The sequence below is a fragment of the Spinacia oleracea genome, chromosome 4, assembly GCF_020520425.1.
Source record: "Spinacia oleracea cultivar Varoflay chromosome 4, BTI_SOV_V1, whole genome shotgun sequence".
Lineage (NCBI taxonomy): Eukaryota > Viridiplantae > Streptophyta > Magnoliopsida > Caryophyllales > Amaranthaceae > Spinacia > Spinacia oleracea.
In genome coordinates this window covers 142664467-142683892 of record NC_079490.1, presented here as the reverse complement: position 1 = coordinate 142683892, position 19426 = coordinate 142664467, and the positions used below count along the sequence as shown (strand labels likewise).

Here is a 19426-nt window from a genome sequence, read left to right as displayed (position 1 = left end):
GAGTATCTAATGCCATTAAATACTTGATCCGTTTACGTACTATTTGTGTGACCCTACGGGTTCAGTCAAGAGTAAGCTGTGGATTAATATCATTAATTCCACTTGAACTGAAGCGGCCTCTAGCTAGGCATTCAGCTCACTTGATCTCACTGAATTATTAACTTGTTAATTAATACTGAACCGCATTTATTAGACTTAACATAGAATGCATACTTGGACCAAGGGCATTATTTCCTTCAGTCTCCCACTTGTCCTTAGGGACAAGTGTGCATTTCCTAATTCCTTTGTCGCTCGATGCTTGCTCTTGAACATAAGGTAAGAGTTGTCATCCTTATTATGTCCAGAGGTGTTCCTCGGTTTCAGAGTTCAACTGATCAAATAAACAGATAATCATAGCCTATGATTCATCCGAGCACGGCCATGCATTTCACAGTTTCTAGCTCTCCGAGTGGCCTTGTACAACTTTTAAGCATCTCATCCCGATTTATGGGAGGACAATCCAAATCTTGCGATCTTGAGATTAGACTTCGTTTGATAGGTGATTACCTGAGCGTTGTCTTTATAGCCTCCTTTTACGGTGCGACGGTTGGTCAACGTCAAAGCAACCAGTTCTCAAACAAGTAATCTCAAATCACTCAGGTATTGAGGATTTAGTGTCTAATAATTTTAATGAAATTTACTTATGACAGATTTTCATCTCTTACAGTAAAGTTTCATAGGTCTTGTCCGATACTAGTCTTCCCAAAGTAAGTATCTATGCAAATGATTATGACATTGCCATGTCCACATAGTTCAAGAAACAGAACTACTAGTCATCTTGCATTCTAGTCGTCTAACGTTTTCTATTCGTCCAATTTTATAGAAAACTCCGACCAGGGACCATTTTCAACCTTTGACATTCAAGTTCACTTGATAGACATTTCTTAGTCACAGGACTGGTCCTGACAGTCTATCTTGAATATTTCGTCAAATTTAAAGGGACTCATCATTTAATACTAAACCAAGATTAAATGGAATATGAAAATACATTTCATATATGATAAATGTTCAACCCCAATGTTTTACAACCATGGGCCTCTAACCCATCTTTAAAACATTTCATGGAATTCAAAGCTATGCTTGATTTCCAGTGCTACAACGTGAGTGTTGCTTCTCACTTGTTGCATAGGTTTAGTTATCATGCTTTGCCAATCTTAACATCCTTTTCATCGAATGTTCTTTGAGATATGATGATAAGATCTTTTCGAGTTTGTTTATTATGTGATCTAGTCTTTCTTACTTCGATGGTGGTTTTACTCATTTTGCAATGAAGAACCATCAAGTTAGCAGACGTTTTTCTTGCTTCAAGAGTGGTTCTACGCATTTTTCAATGAAGAACCATCAAGCCAGCAGATAGGTGATCTACCCAAGTTCAGTGAAGAACTTTAAACAACCCTGTTTTATTGCTTCTTAGGCAATAATTACTTTTACTTCAACTGTATAGGTTGCTAGTGATGCTTTGTTTGGATTTACCTATCCAAGCAGTTCATAGATATGTGGAAGACTCTCCAACTATATCTTAGAACATAGAAATTATTATTTTAATTTCCCACGCAACAACTCATGGTCTCCAACCCATGTTGCCATTTTCAAAACACGATGCTCTATAGCTCGTCCTTATCAATGGTTAACTCCAAAGGGTCTTGCTTGATCCTTTGCCAGTGTTTATGCGTGTAGCATCAATATTTAGCATATCTTTATTTCCTTGAATCAAGAACTATTCCTATGTACCTTTTCAAGTACCATAAGTATTCTTGATCTCAATCTAGTTGATCTTTACTTAGATCAATAGAGATTGGTATATGTTCGTTATGGCTAAAGTCATACGATACGTTTTTGGCGATCCTCATATTATATCATACATGATAAATTCTTTTGCAGAATAATTCCCAATTGAATTCTATTCATGTAACTTTAGCTTATCTAGTTTCAGTAGATACTAAATTCAGCTAAATTCTTTGACATATAATATAGGTTAAGAATCTTATTTAGATCCTTTGATGTTTAACTTAGTAAATGCTTATACATAGTTCAAACATCCTTTACTTAGATTTATTCACATGGGTCGAATATCTCCAATGGAGTCTTTTGTGTTTGATTTAGTAAATGCCATTACTTAATCCAAAACAATATCATAAGATCTTTGTAAATAGATCTTAATACCCAGTATGTACTAAGTTTCGCCATGGTCCATCATTGATGAATAATTTCAAATCTAAGTCATTAGCATTTGAATGTTATTTCACAATAGAGAGATATGTGTGTAATACACATAGGACCAATTAAGTTTTAAGTACTCCTTACTTATATCGTTGAGTTTCACCAAAACTAACATGTACTCACAATTATTTGTGTACCTTGCCCCTTTAGGACCAATAAGTAACACCTCGCTGAGCGAAAACTATTACTAGATTGATGTAAAGGATATCCAAGCAAGTGTATATTTTGGCATGGCACCTTTTAACTCAATTTTTAAGTTTGGAACTTAAGGCTCTTACTATGTTGGTTAGATTTTAAGTGAACTAAAATCCTTAATCATGCAACATAATCAAGCCACAATCTTATGCATAATTAAGACATATTTAAAGCAATAAATAACTTAAAGCATGCATAAGATAAATGTGATCTAGTATGGCCCGACTTCATCTTGAAGCTTTGACTTCAAAGTCCGTCTTGAAAATCTCCGTGGGAGGCACCATTTTCTTCAAATAGGATAAGCTATAACTAATTACAACTATTTGATGGTACGCAGACCATATTTGAATTGAAAAATAACTTTGGTACTTTAGACCAATTACATTCAAATTAATGGTGCGCAGACCATATTTTCTATCCTATTTGGGCCATACTAGTCACTTCATAACCTGCAAAACAGTACATATACAATATATACCATTCACCCATTCATTATCATGAATGGCCCACATAGCTGGTTAGTAAAACACATTATGCATCACGTAAACATTTGCAGCAATTAATCAAGGGCACCAATAATCTACCAATTATTCAGTCCTTATTAATTCTAATCAAGTTGTTTTAACCTTAAGGATTCGTGGACCTAATCAAGAGTTTATGACCAAAAAGGGCTCCCACTCAAACCAATAAATTCATATGCTTTACTAATTTTAAACATAAAAATGTATTTCAAGTCTAACCGGAAACATACAAATTTAATTAAAATTTAAAGCTCATATGAATTTATAATTGAATCCAAAAAGTTTAATTTAATTTTAGTCGTATTTTAATTAATTCATGATTTAAATTTTAGTAAAATAATTAGAATAAATAAAATTTACGGATTTTTCATGAAATACCCCCGAATTTTGGCGTAATTCACCAAATGCCCCTCGACTTTCAGTAATTCACCAAATGCCCCTCACAAATGACTTAATACCCAAAATACCCTTACTAATGATGCGCCGTTAGTCCTCCGTTAACCTAATTTTCAAATTCACCAAATACCCCTATTTTAATACTTATTTCACCAAATACCCTTATTCAGAAACTTAATTCACCAAATACCAATAACTTAAAATTACTCATTTTGATGCTCAACGGCTAGTTTTTGTGTTTGAAAATTAGCCGTTGCTTATTGTTTGCTTATAAATACTCTTTTTCTGACTGTTTATTGTAGTTTTCCTATTATTTTGTTAATTTCATATCATTTTTGTCATGAGTTTTCTTTCAAAATCATCATCCACACCCAATGAGTCCACATATGTAAGAGTCCCAAATAAATTTTGTTATCATGGGAGAAACTTTGACATCCGAATATCTGATACAACACTCAATCTGAAGCTCCGGTACAACACTAAAACAGAAAACACTCCTAAAAACACCTCAAAACGTCGCAACTCTTCAAGAAAATAGCTACTTCTTTTGTACCTTATTCTTTATATGACCAATTAATTATATTTACCACGCAATCGGAAGGTATTCCTTTTTCAATATGGGAAATATCTTTAACATATGCAAACAGATTAAAAATAAAGCTCTTATTAATTTTATTCTAACGCATATGTTCCAGCTACCTTGGCTTCTATTGCTTCCATGCCACATATTTAACGTTAACTCCCCTTTGTCTCCTGTCTCTACTGCCTCTAAACATCTTTCTTCAATCTCCTAACTTTCTCTCAACCTTACAGTCGAGGCATAAAGGTTTTCCCACTTTTCTTTTGAGCTAGGTCCTATTGACATGGTCAGATTTATGGACAAATGTCTATTTTTGGATTTGAGGGAACAAGAAAAAAAATGAAACTAAGGTATGTTCCAAAGCTCATGAACCAGTGAAAAAACATGAATCTTGGCACAAAGATTTGCCTCCAAACTCAAGATTTTCACATCATGAATCCAAGTTGAAATCGAGGTTGTGATAAAAATGTATGTGTTATTGAACTTGATTTCTTAGTTTCTTTACCATTCGGACAATAAGAAAATTAAGGTGTTAGCTTTAGATTGAATTACTTCAGCTTCACTTACATAAGATCCCTTTGAAAATGGGGTTTTTTGGCCTTTTGCTCAGCTAAAGTGCATTGTCTTTACTGGATGAGGCCTGAACTTATTGGATCATAATTGAAACTTACTGAGTGTTGTATCGGAGCCTCGGATGGAAATTTCCTCCCATAATATTAGAAATTGTTTGGGACTCTTACATATGTGGATTCATGGGTGTGGATGATGATTTTGAAAGAAAACTCATGACAAAAATGATATGAAATTAACAAAACAATAGAAAAACTACAATAAATAGTCAGAAAAGGGGTTTTTATAAGCAAACAATAAGCAACGGCTAATTTTCAAACATAAAACTAGCCGCTGAGCATCAAAATGGGTAATTTTAAGTTATGTGTATTTGGTGAATTAAGTTTCAGAATAGGGGTATTATATGAAATAAGTAATAAAATAGGGGTATTTGGTGAATTTAAAAATTAGGCTAACGGAGGACTAACGGCGCGTCATTAGTAAGGGTATTTTGGGTATTAAGTCATTTGTGAGGGGCATTTGGTGAATTTCTGAAAGTCGAGGGGCATTTGGTGAATTACGCCATAATTCGGGGGTATTTCATGAAAAATCCGTAAAATTTATTATAATTACAATATTCAAAATTAAAATCCAAGAAAATAATTTAAATTATTAATTTTAAAATTAATTAAAATTACGTAAACTGAAAAATTTCAAATTAAACATTCAAAACGATCTAATCGCAACGCAAACACCCTACGCATCGCACGCCCATGGGCCACACGCACACAGCCATCGCTGGCCATGTGCGCGCAGCCCATGCGCTCGTCGCATAGCTGCTGCATCTTCCATCGCAAGCCATCGCACAAGTGGTGCTCGCTGCGCGCGCGCCAGCGCTCGACGCACGCGAGCCATCGCTCGCTGTGCGCGCTCGCCAGCGCTTGCTGCGCGCGCTCCAGCGCTTGATGCACGCGAGCCATCGCTCGCTGTGCGCGAGCAATTGCGCGCGATCAACGCTGGGCGCAGCGCTCGTGGCACGCGAGCTTGCGCTCGCTGCGCGAGCTTGCGCTCGCTGCGCGCGAGGCAGTGCGCGTTGTGGCGCAGCTCGCTTGCTGCCCACACGCGACTGCCATGCCTTGCCTTCGCCCATGCCCATTCATCCATAGCTCGTGGCCCACGACACAAGGCAGGGCTGCTGCCTTGTGCTCGTGCACCATGCCCCTGCTCATTGCATTCGTGCCGCACGGGCGACGAGCTCCCTTGCTCGTCGTCGCATGCCCGCACTATACAACACCCCTTAAGGGTAACACGAAGCGTCCATTGCTTTGTGCGTGCAAGTTATATGAACGAATCGCATAAAAATTTAAAATTTATATTTAAAATTAATGACAAATTAATAAATAATATTAATTTCATAATTTTAGGGCGAAAAATCGAAAATTTATTATTCAATTGATTTCCGATTATTATGGATTCAAGCCTAGGTCATAAAAATTTAAAATTTATTATAAATTTACAATTTTTATGGTGGTTTTTAATCATAGGTTTCTAATTAAATTATAATTAATTATGAAAATCAAATTAATTCTAAATTATTCTAATTTTCAACAAATTAATCATAATTACAAATTAGATTGCATAATTAACAAGGCTAGGCATTCAAACTTGTTAAACATATACAGTAGGTCAATCAAAAATTCAAGATTTATCAACAAGAATCGCAAATATTTAATTTAACATCTTAAATTTACGAAATTTTGCATTCGAAAAACTAAAACCTTCGAAAAGTCATAGTTAGGCTTCGAATTTGAGAATTCTGGGTTCGGCAGAAAAATACTAATTTTGTCAACATTTTAGAATGCCTTTTACATGCGGAATTGACACAAAAATCACTCGATTTGGATGAGTAACGAAGAAACTGCCGAAAAACTGCGTACGTATAATTAAATAAACGCAATTTGCAATTAATTAACAATTACGAAAATTAATCACCCCTTTTAATTCTTGCAAATTTGTAATATTTAACCATGTTCATGCAATTTAGATTATGAAAATAATAAGAGGCTCGTGATACCACTGTTAGGTTATGATACATATGACAATTCATAAATCATGCGGAAAAACCATTTAGCCAGGAATACATATTATTTACACATAATCATATAGCATAGTTTAGATGCATACTCTTTGTTGCGTGCCTTCCCTAGCTGCGCCCGAACCGAACAAGAACAAGTCTTTAGGACTCCAAGTGTCGTCCCTCCGTAGATAGTCCACAGCACGTCCGGATCCGCCTTAAGATTGACCAACTAGAATCGCCCTTAAGGTACTAAAGATTTTCGGCACTCTTAGGTAAGAAATGTGTCTGAATTTTCTCTCAAAAACTCACTTTGAATACTTGAATAATCTATGAAAATATGTGACCCTAGGCACTTATTTATAGAGTTATGGAAAGGGTTTTGGAATCCTATTAGGATACTAATTTATTTAATTATAACCCTACTAGGACTCTAATTAAATAATCATTATCTAATAGTTTTAGGATTTAATCATACTTCGAATCCTGATTGCTTCAGGATTCCCGCACAAGCATTGCACGAGCACCGTACACCCGCGCAAGCCTTGCGGCCCACGCTAGGCGCACAGCGCTCGGCCCACTGCTGAGCTCCGCGCGCGCGCCCAAGGCCTTGGCTGGGCCTGGCCTTGCGCTGGGCCTGGTCGAGGCTTTGGCGTGCGCTGGTGTGCGTTGGCTCGCTGGGCGACGGCCTGGCTTCGTGCTGGGCCTTCGTCTAGCGGGCCTCGTCCGATGCTAATTCGTACGATACGCTTCCGATTAAATTCCCGATTCCGGAATTCATTTCCGATACGAACAATATTTAATATTTCCGATTCCGGAATCAATTTCCGTTTCGAACAAATATTTATTATTTCCGTTTCCGGAATTATTTTCCGATTCCGATAATATTTCCGATTCTGACAATATTTCCGTTTCCGGCAATATTTCCGATTCTGGCAATATTTCCATTTCCGATAATATTTTCCGATACGTACCATGTTTCCGTTTCCGGCAACATCTACGACTTGGATAATATTTATATTTCCGATACGATCCATATTTCCGTTTCCGGCAATATCATCGTTTCCGGAGTATTCATTTCTTACCTGTGACGATCTCAGCTCCCACTGAAACCAAGATCCGTCGATTCCGAATATCCATAGATGGAGTGTCTAATGCCATTAAATACTTGATCCGTTTACGTACTATTTGTGTGACCCTACGGGTTCAGTCAAGAGTAAGATGTGGATTAATATCATTAATTCCACTTGAACTGAAGCGGCCTCTAGCTAGGCATTCAGCTCACTTGATCTCACTGAATTATTAACTTGTTAATTAATACTGAACCGCATTTATTAGACTTAACATAGAATGCATACTTGGACCAAGGGCATTATTTCCTTCAATATGCTCCCCTGTGGCGACTTCAGGACAACTACAAATTCTCCTATTTGATACTTGGACTGAAGTTAGCCACAAAATCTAGTATTGCCGACAATTTGTTGCTGAATCTCCATTTGTCGCCTTCGTTTTTGGAGACGTCGTCGACTGATGTGGAGGTGACGTCGGACGAAACTATGTTGACGTCATGTCATTGGTGGATGACGTCACGTGTTCGCATCTGTTTTAGTGACAACAAGGACTAGAAACAATATTAGTTTAAATTAAAATCACTGGGGTTGAGTTTTATACCATACTTCTCGCGACGTCAAGTGATCAAATCGTCTCGAGATCTTATCAAGGTACGAGACAACTCATATTGTATCTTGTTTGTGGTGACATCTGCATGATGGTCCGTGACGTCTATTTTCGATGTCATCAAGCGTTGGTGTCGTTGTTGTCACGATATGCATCATCTAGGTTGAATTCGACCACTGCAACGCATCACTTCTAGCGATGACACCTGCTGATGTCGACACCTGATCTGGCGACGACATGTACCCTGACGTCATACCATATTCCATCGACCAACGAGCCTGGCGACGACACCTGACCTGCTGACGACACTTGACCCGTCGACGACGCCTGACCGTCGACGACACCTGATCCGTCGGCGACACCTGACCCGTCGGCGACACCTGACCCGTCGACGACGCCTGACCCGTCGACGACGCCTGACCCGTCGACGACACCTAACCTGTCGCCGACACCTGACCCGCCGACGACACTTGACCCGCGACGACACCTGACCCGTCGACGACACCTGTCATGTCGACGACATGTGCCCTGACGCAGCTCCATCTCATGGTGGCGACACAGTATGACGACAATCCCTCGCCTGGCGGTAACTTTATTGGTGAGCCCAAGTGGGTCGAATATTGTGTTTGGGAGGATATTTGTGGATATGTGTTTGAAGATAAATCCAGCCATCTCCCCACAGACGGCGCCAAACTGTTTATGCCAAATTTCGTATGGACGACCTTTGGTTGGGACATAGACGACTAGATAAAATAAAGTATGCAAATGACAGGAAATAAATGACAGAAAATAAAGAGAGACAAGAGAAGAGATGGTGACGCGGAAAACCCGAAAGGGATAAAAACCGCGGGTGGCAATGAGTCCACCAATCCACTATGTTATCGGCATAAATAGCCTAGGTGAGTACAAGTACAATGTATATTTGCGTGTATATAAATATGGCTAATGGCAATGCTTAAGTAGAATGTAATATAGGATCATAAGTGGATGAGGATTATCGGAGAAGGTGATTGGTAATGGGCGACTGATATTTCCAAGGTTTGTTTCATGGCGGATGATACCTCGTGGAAGGATATGTATTATGAGAAAGTGTATTATTTGAGAGATAGATCAGGTTCATATCATTAGGAGAATGGTCTTTTGTTGAGGTTAGTATAGATAGACGTGGGTAATGATAATTGGGTGTGTAATGGAATGTCTATATGGAAATTAGGAGAGGTAGGTTTATTATCTTCAGTTGCTGCTAGGCTATAGGTATCGTGGGGGAATTGCAATAGTTGGTTTAGCTCTTGGGATATATTTTGGCGGAGGAAGTAGACAGCAGTAGTAAAGGTTCTGTCGTAGCCTTTTCCTTCCTAGAGTCTTACTTGGTGAGGCTATTTATACAGAAGTGTAGGTCAGATAAATGTGTTAGCAACTGCCTCCATGATCTCCTCAAATAATTCCTTGATATTCTCTAACTGCTTTGACCTTGACTCAGCCACAACGACTCCCCAAAAGTAGGAGTTAACTGGTACGATCTGATTCACGTTGACCCATTCATGCCGTCGACCTCACGTCATACAAAACGACCCATAACAATACCTAATAATTGTCTGATTACCACTTTCTCCTCTTTTAATTTAAAAGTTTAATGTTTAAGTCAATTTTTTTTGTCTTGAGGACACTACATTTTTTTTACAAGAATAAAATAGAGATATGGAGGTTTTTAGTTTCTATAGCCTATTCAAATTATCGTACACAGTTAATTTAATTAACATGATTTCTTATCCTTTATCATAGTGAGTGGCCAAATTAATTGTTAATTTTGAACTGGAATATGCATTTGAATTCCCCCCTATATTGGTCAATTAACCACAAAGTCATTATAAATGAAAAATAACCAAAAGAAATTCGAACATATGACCTACCATATACACATGTCCTCAATTTTTATCGCCATCTTAATAGTCACATAACCGTGCAATTTGTGTTATTTATTTTGGACCCCATTTTTTAGTTTCTGGATCCGCCACTGAGTGGCGTTTCAGCCACCTTAAACAAGAACTCAAAAACACGATCGCGAACCTTATCCTCGACCTCGTGCAACATGCATGTTCTCCACACGATAATTATCATCATCAATATTATTTTCAATGTCATCGTCATCCTCAACAAAATAGGCTTCCTCATCCGCTTAGATAGCTGCTTCTTGTTCATGCACAACTTTCGTACTAGAATTTCCTACGTACACTCCATTCTCATCATAATCAACCCATACATGGTAACGAGGTTTAAAGCCACGCACGAATACATGATCTCTAATCCGCCGTAAAAGACATTTGCGACGGTTGTTCCCTTCTTTGTTTGATTGTTAGCCCCGTCGCAAAAGGCTTTTCTGACGGAGTTTTTGACCCGTCGTAATTAGATTGTCATTAAAGATACAAATTTTTGTAGTGCACGGAATAGCTTAGTATGATGAAAAAGAAAACCCGTAACACTTGATAATTAAATTATTATCATGATCAATTAAACAAAAATTACATAGAGGAGTACAAAGTTTTTTAAAAAAAGAAACGGACAAAAAGAATAACGTGAACATAAACATCAAAGAAATTAAATATAGAGGTAGAACAACTTGTTAAATAGTTGGTACGGCGGTGTTAGGCAGGTAGACAAGCTCCGATAACAACGTTAACGGGAAGTTGTGTGCAGGCTAGTCCTTGACAGCAAGAATAAGGACCATCTAGAGCACATATATTGCCAATACCTTGACATTCCTCTACTCCACTTGGAGTTTTAGCTGGTACAACTACTGGTTTATTGGTATGTGGTTTTGTTGACACTCCATCATATTGTTCTTCACCCAATGTTGGAACTGAATCAATTGACAGAAATCCACCATTAGTAATCCAACACTTTTAAATATCAAAATTACAAGATATATTCACAACAATTAATCAAAAGTACAGCATATATATTTGGTAAACTGAAACTAGTTTTTGGGAATATGAGATGGGAATGGGCAAACCAACAACGAGGTGGAGACTTCGTTCTACTTACAATTAAGTCTAACTGAGGTTCCACGTACACTAATTCAATTGGCCTAATTAATAGGGTATTTGTTAAGATTTGCCCCATGAAACATCACGTGTGAGAGTCTCACATTGATAAAAGAGAAGAGAGTTAAACACTTAATAAGGCCGAGGTGCTACTCCCCTTATTGCCATATGGTTTTAAGGTGGAACTCTCTTTCTTGGTGACGGGCGCGGCCCAGGCCCGTATTTAACAGTATTTCATAGACTCTTACACATCAGCTATTAGGGCGTCATGTATTATGCATTATGTATTCGTTTTATAATGTTCTTTACGGTTACTATTTGGACAAATATTAAGCAAAAAAAAGAATATCGATTATTTAAAAAAATAGATGAATTTAATAAAATATAGATGTAGTAGAAAGTGATAAATAAGACAAACCTGATGCACTTAGAAGAACAACTGCTAACACCATAGCAATAACATAATAATAGTTGAATCGAATGCTCGCCATTTCGAAGAGGAGCTAGAGTCTAAGAAGACGTACGTAGTATGTTTTTAAGTTTGTTCTAATGTTGTTTTTGACGATTGCTTCTGCCTTAGTGTTGCCCACTATTTGTAATGTTTGTAAAATGAGCCGTAACTTATTTTAACTTATCGATTAATTAAGGATGCATCACCGGCCTTCTTAGTTGTTGAAGCCATGTCTTTGCTTTGCTGGACTCATCACTGTTTGATCGTGTCTTAAAAAAATAATTAATCATTTTATAAATTATTCAACGAAAATGATAAAGGTCGCAACATGCGACCTTTAAGCCGTGTCACAATAATGACATGTCATGTTTATGTGTCATGATTTAAACTGGAAACTAAAATATTTAATTTATACATCCTATTTTAAATGTTTCAAAAAAAGCTAGAAAAATCTTAATATTCTAATTTGTTTCCTTATTTATACCGACTATCTTATTTACATATTTTCATAGTAAAAATATTGCATTGATAGTAAAAATATTATGATCACTCTTAGCCTACGTGTCGCCTATATGTACCAATTAAACTGCGACACGTAAGATTGCGACCTTTATCATCATCCATTATTCAATTAGTTGGCATTTTTAATGGTTGAAATTAAATGATTATCTTGTACCAATTCATTGCTAAAATATGTCCATGGCATATATTCAGATACATTGTAAAACATACTCCTTATGCATGTCCTTGTTCGTTCTACGTACTCACTTGTATTTTGTGCGGTATTTTATCGACAATTAGATGTCATTATGATTTTACTATTAAGCACACTAGCTTGTACTAGTTTGTCATCCATGAAAATTAAACTAGTCATGCCATATCAAATTTAAATTTATGTATAGTGTTTGATCTTTGCTTCAAAGTTTTATCTATGTCGTCAATAAGTGCATGGTGAATTATTAGGGCCTCCATTTCATTTGAGCTATAGCCGGGCTTGGATTAAGCAAATTAATGCTAGAAAACATGGAATGTCACAACTTTAGCACGCAACGGTTGTTAGAACTAAGTATTCATAAGTTATCCTGAAGTCCTAATAATTTGCTAGCTGATTTTCAGGGATTTAGAAAATGGAATAAAATCCAAAGACATGGCTGCAACTACTGCACCAGCCTAGATTAAGTTATACTTCGTAATTAATAATCTGATCTAATATAATTGAAATAATGAAAACGGCAATTAAATGACAAGTGAGCATAATGCATTTGGAAGCACTGTATAAATACGTGTATCGCGAAGCTAGTGAGCATAAACTCAGGCTCAGCAACCTAGCTTTTTATACCTACTATAATCAAGTTTCACTTCCAATCTAGCTAATATAAGAAAATGTCGAGGTTTACCATGTTCTTTGTCGTGAGCGTTTCCTTGGCAGTTTTGGCTCTTACAGTATCAGGTTGGTTTTGTTTAAAATAAATTTGGTTTTAAGGTCTATTTTAACATTAAAATAATACTCCGTAGTTGTTTTTACATGTGCATGTTACTTTCAGGCTATGGAACATATGAACAGACACAACCAGAGCAAACGTACACGTACACCCCTCCAATGGAACCATAGTTGAATGGGATCCCCGCCAATGGAATCACGTCACCACCGCCACCATCAAATCCTACATGTAGGAAGTTAACAGAACTATGTATACCATATGGTGATTACAGTTGTTGCAAAGGATTCAGTTGCAGCGGTTGGACTGAAGACCTTCCTGGTGGAGTTGGAATATGTACGCCTTCAAATCAACCAACACGTGAACCAAAAGATAAGTGTCAAAAGAGTCATCGTCTTTGTCAGCCTTATGGTCCTTATAAGTGTTGCAAAGGATTAACATGTATTCATCCTCGAACACTGCCTCCTGCCGCTGCCCTTAAACCTCAACAAATGAAGCTTCCTCCTGCCTCCTGGTGTTGGTATATGCATTATGCCAGTCCATTAAACTTAATTAACACCACTTCCCTATGTCAGATGTCATATGCCATTCATTTGGCTTTCCTTCTATTTTATATTTCCTTATCTTTAATTCCAACTTTTGTATTCATTCGTAACTTGTTCATTTTATTCCCTTTCTTTCTTTCTTTCTTTCTTTCTTTCTTTCTTGCATGCTATGTTTTCTACTATAAAACCAAAGCATATATGAAGTTGCATCTCAATATATTATTTCACCAGAAAATATTCTTCATTTATTTCTTTATCTTGGAACTAAATTTATTTTATTTGGAACTAAATATAAGACAACGAGTTGCGCGTACATAATTTGTTCAAGTTTGGCTAATATAATTACTTACACTACTATAAATCCCGCTTTTTAAAGACGCTTTTTAGACTATATTACGACCCCATAAAGCGTTGAAAATTTATTCCTTGACGCTTTTAAGAAGCGACGAGAAAAATTAAATATAAGACAACGCACGAGTTGCACGTATATAGTTTGTTCAAGTTTGGCTCATTTAATTACTTAACAAGATTAAGATTTAGTGTTCCAACTCGTTTATTAATGTAACAAACAATTTTTGACAAAAACTTTGCGAAAATGATAAAGGTCGCAACATGCGACCTTTAAGCCGTGTCACAATACTGACATGGCATGGTTATGTGTCATGATTTAAATTGGAAACTAAAATATTTAACTTACATAACCTATTATACATGTTTCAAAAAAAGGTAGAAAAGTCTTAATATTCTAATGTGTTTCCTTCTTTATATCAAATATCTATTTACATATTTTCATAGTAAAAATATTACATTGATAGTAAAAATATTCTGATAACGCATAGCATACGTGGCGCTTATATGTACAAATTAAACTCCGACACGTAAGATTGTGACAACAAAAGTTTGTCGCAACTTACGACCTTTATCATCGTCCAAAACTTTGATCGAACTTGTTCGCGAGTAGTTCACGCAGTCACACCTAAGTTGTGCCCTTCATAGCTAGTGCTAAATTTTAAAATATCAAGTTTATGTAATTTTACTTATTTACAGATTACGATAATAATAGTTCCTTAAATTCCTGTGTTGACAAATGTATCGTAAAATAGTAGAGTTTTCTCTAAGCTAGATAGAGTGTTGGTGAATCAAATTTGCACTACTACAAAAAATGGCAAAAAGTACGTACTATTGAAATATACTTTATAGGACGTCTTAGAGGCGTTCTTCAACTCAATCCGCTATTAAGTTTATTAAACGGGTAAAACAATCGTCTTATATACCTAGTCATAAAGTACAATGACAAGAGATAAGAATCCTCTATTTCCTTCCTAAAATCAGAAAGTGAAGAAGGAATATAGAACAGTTAACGTACATAATCATCCCCTATACATTATAATAGAGCGTGGCTTCCGTACATAACCATCATCTATTTTTCCTGTTAAATATTGAGATAGAGAACCTCTTCCGTATATAGGCGTACTATATCCTTGATGTTTAATATTGAAATCGAAAGCAGTTTCCTTACACACCGTTCTATATTCTACCCTTTTTATAAGGCTATTCAAATAAATAGCACACACACCCCTATTTTGGGATATATATTATAATCCTAGTTCTTGTCGGTAAACCAGATCTAAATAGATAAAATAAAAAAGATATCCACACAAGCTTTCCAAAGATCCTTTCATTCAATAATAAAATAATATTCTCCATTTAATAAAAAAAAATATTTTTCATTGACAAATTGATTGGCAACAAAAAATGTCAATACAAAAGATAGATAGGTAACCATCTCAAAAAATATATCATCAAGGATCCTAAATAGTCGTAGCATCGGTTAATAAAAAATAGCACGTCTCATGTGTGACCAGTACACCATCAACTTGATGGTGTGACGCGCATAGCTAATATGGACAAAGTTATTAACGGGTGTTACTCGACTTTCTATGTCGATGTTACTTATACATTATATTCGCTGTTACGTTTCTTGTTTTTCTGCAGTTTCTTGAATTTCATGTTAGAGATTCCTTGTATAGATGGGTATTACTTGATTTTCTATGTTGATGTTACTTATACATTGTATTCGTTGTTACTTTTCTTGCTTTATTGCAGTTTCATGTTAGAGGTTTCTTGTATATAGACCGGTGTTACTTGACTTTATATGATAATGTTACTTATACGTTGTATTCGTTGTTATTTTTTTTTTACTACAATTTCTTGAATTTCATGTTCAAAGTTCCTTATATAGACTGGTGTTACTTGATTTTTTATGTTGGTGTTACCTTTTAGTTATTGCAGTTTATTTATTTTCATGTTAGAGGTTTATTTATATAACTGATGTTACTTGACTTTCTATGCTAGTATTACTTATACATTGTTTTCGCTGGTACTTTTCTTGTTTTATTGCATTTTCTTCAATTTCATGTTAGAGGTTCTTTGTATATATTGATGTTACTTTATTTTCTATATTGATGTTACTTTATATTCTTTGCTGATGTTACTTTATTTTATGGGCTTTAAACACGTTGGGCTTATTTATAAATGTGAACATGTTACACCATAAGACTTTGAGGAATAAAAAACATTGCTAATACCTCATTTAATCATTAACGCACGTGGACCATAAGTTACTCCAACGAGCTCAATTAGTGAATGCGAATGAGGGGTTGCTAATGAGGCTTTTTCTACTAATGATTGAAGATTAATTTGTATATATAAAAAGGAATAAAGTACATTGGGAAGGGAGTATAGTACATGTAAAAAGAAGTAAAGTACATGGGGAGATTTTCAATGTTTGTTTTTGTTTTTGTGGTCACAAATGAGGGTAATATGGAAAATATTTTATGTTCAAATAAGGAAAATGACTATAATTATGGTATGCCCGATTTTGAATATAGGACTATAATTTTGAATACAATACTTGGTAAATTTTGTACTCCCTCCGTTGCTAAATAAGTGTCCACTTTTCAAAAATAGCGTTCCCCTTATAAGTGTCCCCTTTCCATTTTTGAATATACACTTTTTCCACTTTTCCACATACTTTTTCCACAAATCATTATTACTTTTTCGTACCCATTCTACAATTTTCCCACTTTTCAATCACCATATCCTACTTTAATTTGTTTGTAACATGTATAATAGTTTATATAAGTTAAATATTTTAATTTCCAATTTTAATCATGACACATAAGCATGCATGTCATCATTGTCACACGGCTTAAAAGTCGCATGTTGCGACCTTTATTATTTTCGCCTTAAATTTATGTGTTGACAAATGTAACGTTAAATATATACTTCCTCCGTTTCTGAAAGTTATTTACGCTTTGAAATATGTGTCCAAAATATAAAAACTTTGACGGTAAATTCTTACTATTATATACATCAAAACGTTACATGTAAGATCTTGTTAGATTGGTCTCGGTATGTATTTTCAGAATATCAAATTTTTATAATTTATCCACATACAAAATTGGATATATAATTTTAGTAGTTAAATATTGCATTGGAGTCCGTGCAAATAATAACTGTAAATAACATTCTGAAACGGAGGTAGTACTGCGTAAGGGAAAAAAAACAGAAAGAATACGTTTGTTATTTCAAACTTAAGAAAACAAGTATATTATTGAAAATTTTACAACCAACAGGCAATAATTTAAGCATCACACTTGACACATTCACACTCATAGGCTCATAGCACAACTAAGATTAATACAAGAAAGATAAACACTTGATTAACGTAAATCATGTGAAATTCCAGATGGTGACTAGCTTGTGTTTTGCAAAGAAGTGGATTAATGGAAAAGATTGGAAAATGATCCACGAGAAGTGGAGTAATGTAATCATATGGATGAAGAACTCTGCTTATTGTAAGATAACACACAAACACCAGCATCGTCAAGGTAACTACCAGCATCATAGAGACATCTATATCTATCACAGCATTGAAGTCCAGTGCTACCTCCACAAGTTTCATATTGATCTTGACATTTTCTTCCTGGCATACAAACTCCACCAGAGTCCGGATAATCGCCATCGAGTACACATCTTAATCCTTGACAACATTTCAATCTATTGTTACCTCCGCAAAGTTGGTAAGCGTTGCGACATGATTTTCTTGGTTCACAAACTCCGCCGGAATCTGGATAATCACTGTCGAGTACACATTTTAATCCTTGACAACATTGATAACCAGAGATGCCTCCACAGAATTGCCTAGCGGTCTTACATGTTCGTCGCATACATGTACCGGTTGCTCCTGGGTAGTCACTTTGGAGAATGCAGTCTAGCCCGTCACAACATCGGTATGCTGACATACCTCCGCAAGATTGTTGCACATTCCGACATGTTCTTTGCTCAACGGCGGTTGAGGTTTTGTCGACCCCTTTTGCGCTTATAGGGCCTGTGTAGGTAAGCAACAGTATTAGAAGTGGAGGTGATGCCTAGCTTTACGGGGTTGAATGCTTAATTGCCATTAAGAAAAGCGTAAGGGACGAGGGTATAGATCGTGAGCTAGTTATAAGTAATTACTCATTCTGTATTTTAAAAGGAGATCCGTATTTTATAAAGAGATACACTTTCCTTTTTTTTCATCTTCACTTCTAATATATTAATAATTCTATCATTCTTCTGGTCCCTTCACTTATTCACATCTTTTTTTAATATAATAAATAATTTATCCACTACCTTTATTTCATCTTATTTTAATAAATTCAATTTACTCTCCTAAAATTGTGTGCCGATCAAAGTATATCTCTTTTTAAAATACGGAAGGAGTATTATATTGGCTTACATGATCATGAATTAAATAAAGAGTTAATAATATATATCAAGTATTATTATGAACGTACTACATCCGTTTCATATTACTATTTGTACAAAATGTTTTTTTTTTGTCAAATTAAGTGTTGAGAAAACTAACCCACGTGTGAGTTGAGACTAACTGTTTCACACGGAAGAAAAACAGTGAGATTGACTAACATATAAAATTGATTGGCTAATTTACATATCAGACTTATATGTGGTCATACTATCCTCTAATATTGGGTTCTACTTGACTAGTGGAGTTTATGATTACTTTTTCAATTTAATAGTACATCTCTACGTACATTTTTTAATTTAATTGGCAATTTAAGAATGCATGACAAAATCAAACATGAACCAGTGTAATGTAAGTTACAGTTCAATTTATCTTGATATTGCAACAACTAGAAGAGTCGTGTAAGTAATTTGTAGCTAGGTTAAGATCAATGTTATTCTACCTAGATCTTTTCCACCTTGGATTTACTTAATTCGTTATTCGGCCTAAGAAACTGGCCTATTGTAAACTAATTCATTGATAAGAGTCAACAAAGTCCACAGAGAGATTTTATCTAACAAATACATTTAAAAAATGTCAAATAAAAAAAAGTTTGCTAGAAAAGCTACGATTACACATATATACTGAAAATTTATAAAGATGTTCTAAAACTGAACATTATTAATTTATGGTATCATTTCATAGAATTTGCATGAATGAATAACCTAAAAACAAAACGAAAAATAAGACTAAAATTAAAAGATACTAGGATTAGAAGTACCTGAGAAGGACAGGAAGACAGACAATAAAATAGCAACGATAATATTGGAGAAATTTCTTCCCATTTTCTTAGAATTGGATGGTAGAATAAATACTATGATCAAGGAAATTATAATTCCAGAAGCCAGAA

At 35.6% G+C, this 19426-nt stretch overlaps 1 protein-coding gene and 1 pseudogene across 1 annotated transcript; one reads left to right on the top strand and one right to left on the bottom strand.

Annotated features, from left to right (window-relative positions):
• Positions 1–13126: 13126 nt before the first annotated feature.
• Positions 13127–14045, top strand: LOC130471969 (uncharacterized; annotated as a pseudogene).
• Positions 14046–17293: 3248 nt separating this feature from the next.
• On the bottom strand, positions 17294–19426 carry LOC110801901 (uncharacterized). The gene is made up of 2 exons (XM_022007307.2): positions 19298–19426; positions 17294–18120 (listed from the first exon to the last, which is right to left on the bottom strand). The coding sequence occupies exons 1-2, from the start codon at positions 19359–19361 to the stop codon at positions 17561–17563; spliced, it is 624 nt and encodes a 207-aa protein (XP_021862999.1). The 5' UTR covers positions 19362–19426; the 3' UTR covers positions 17294–17560.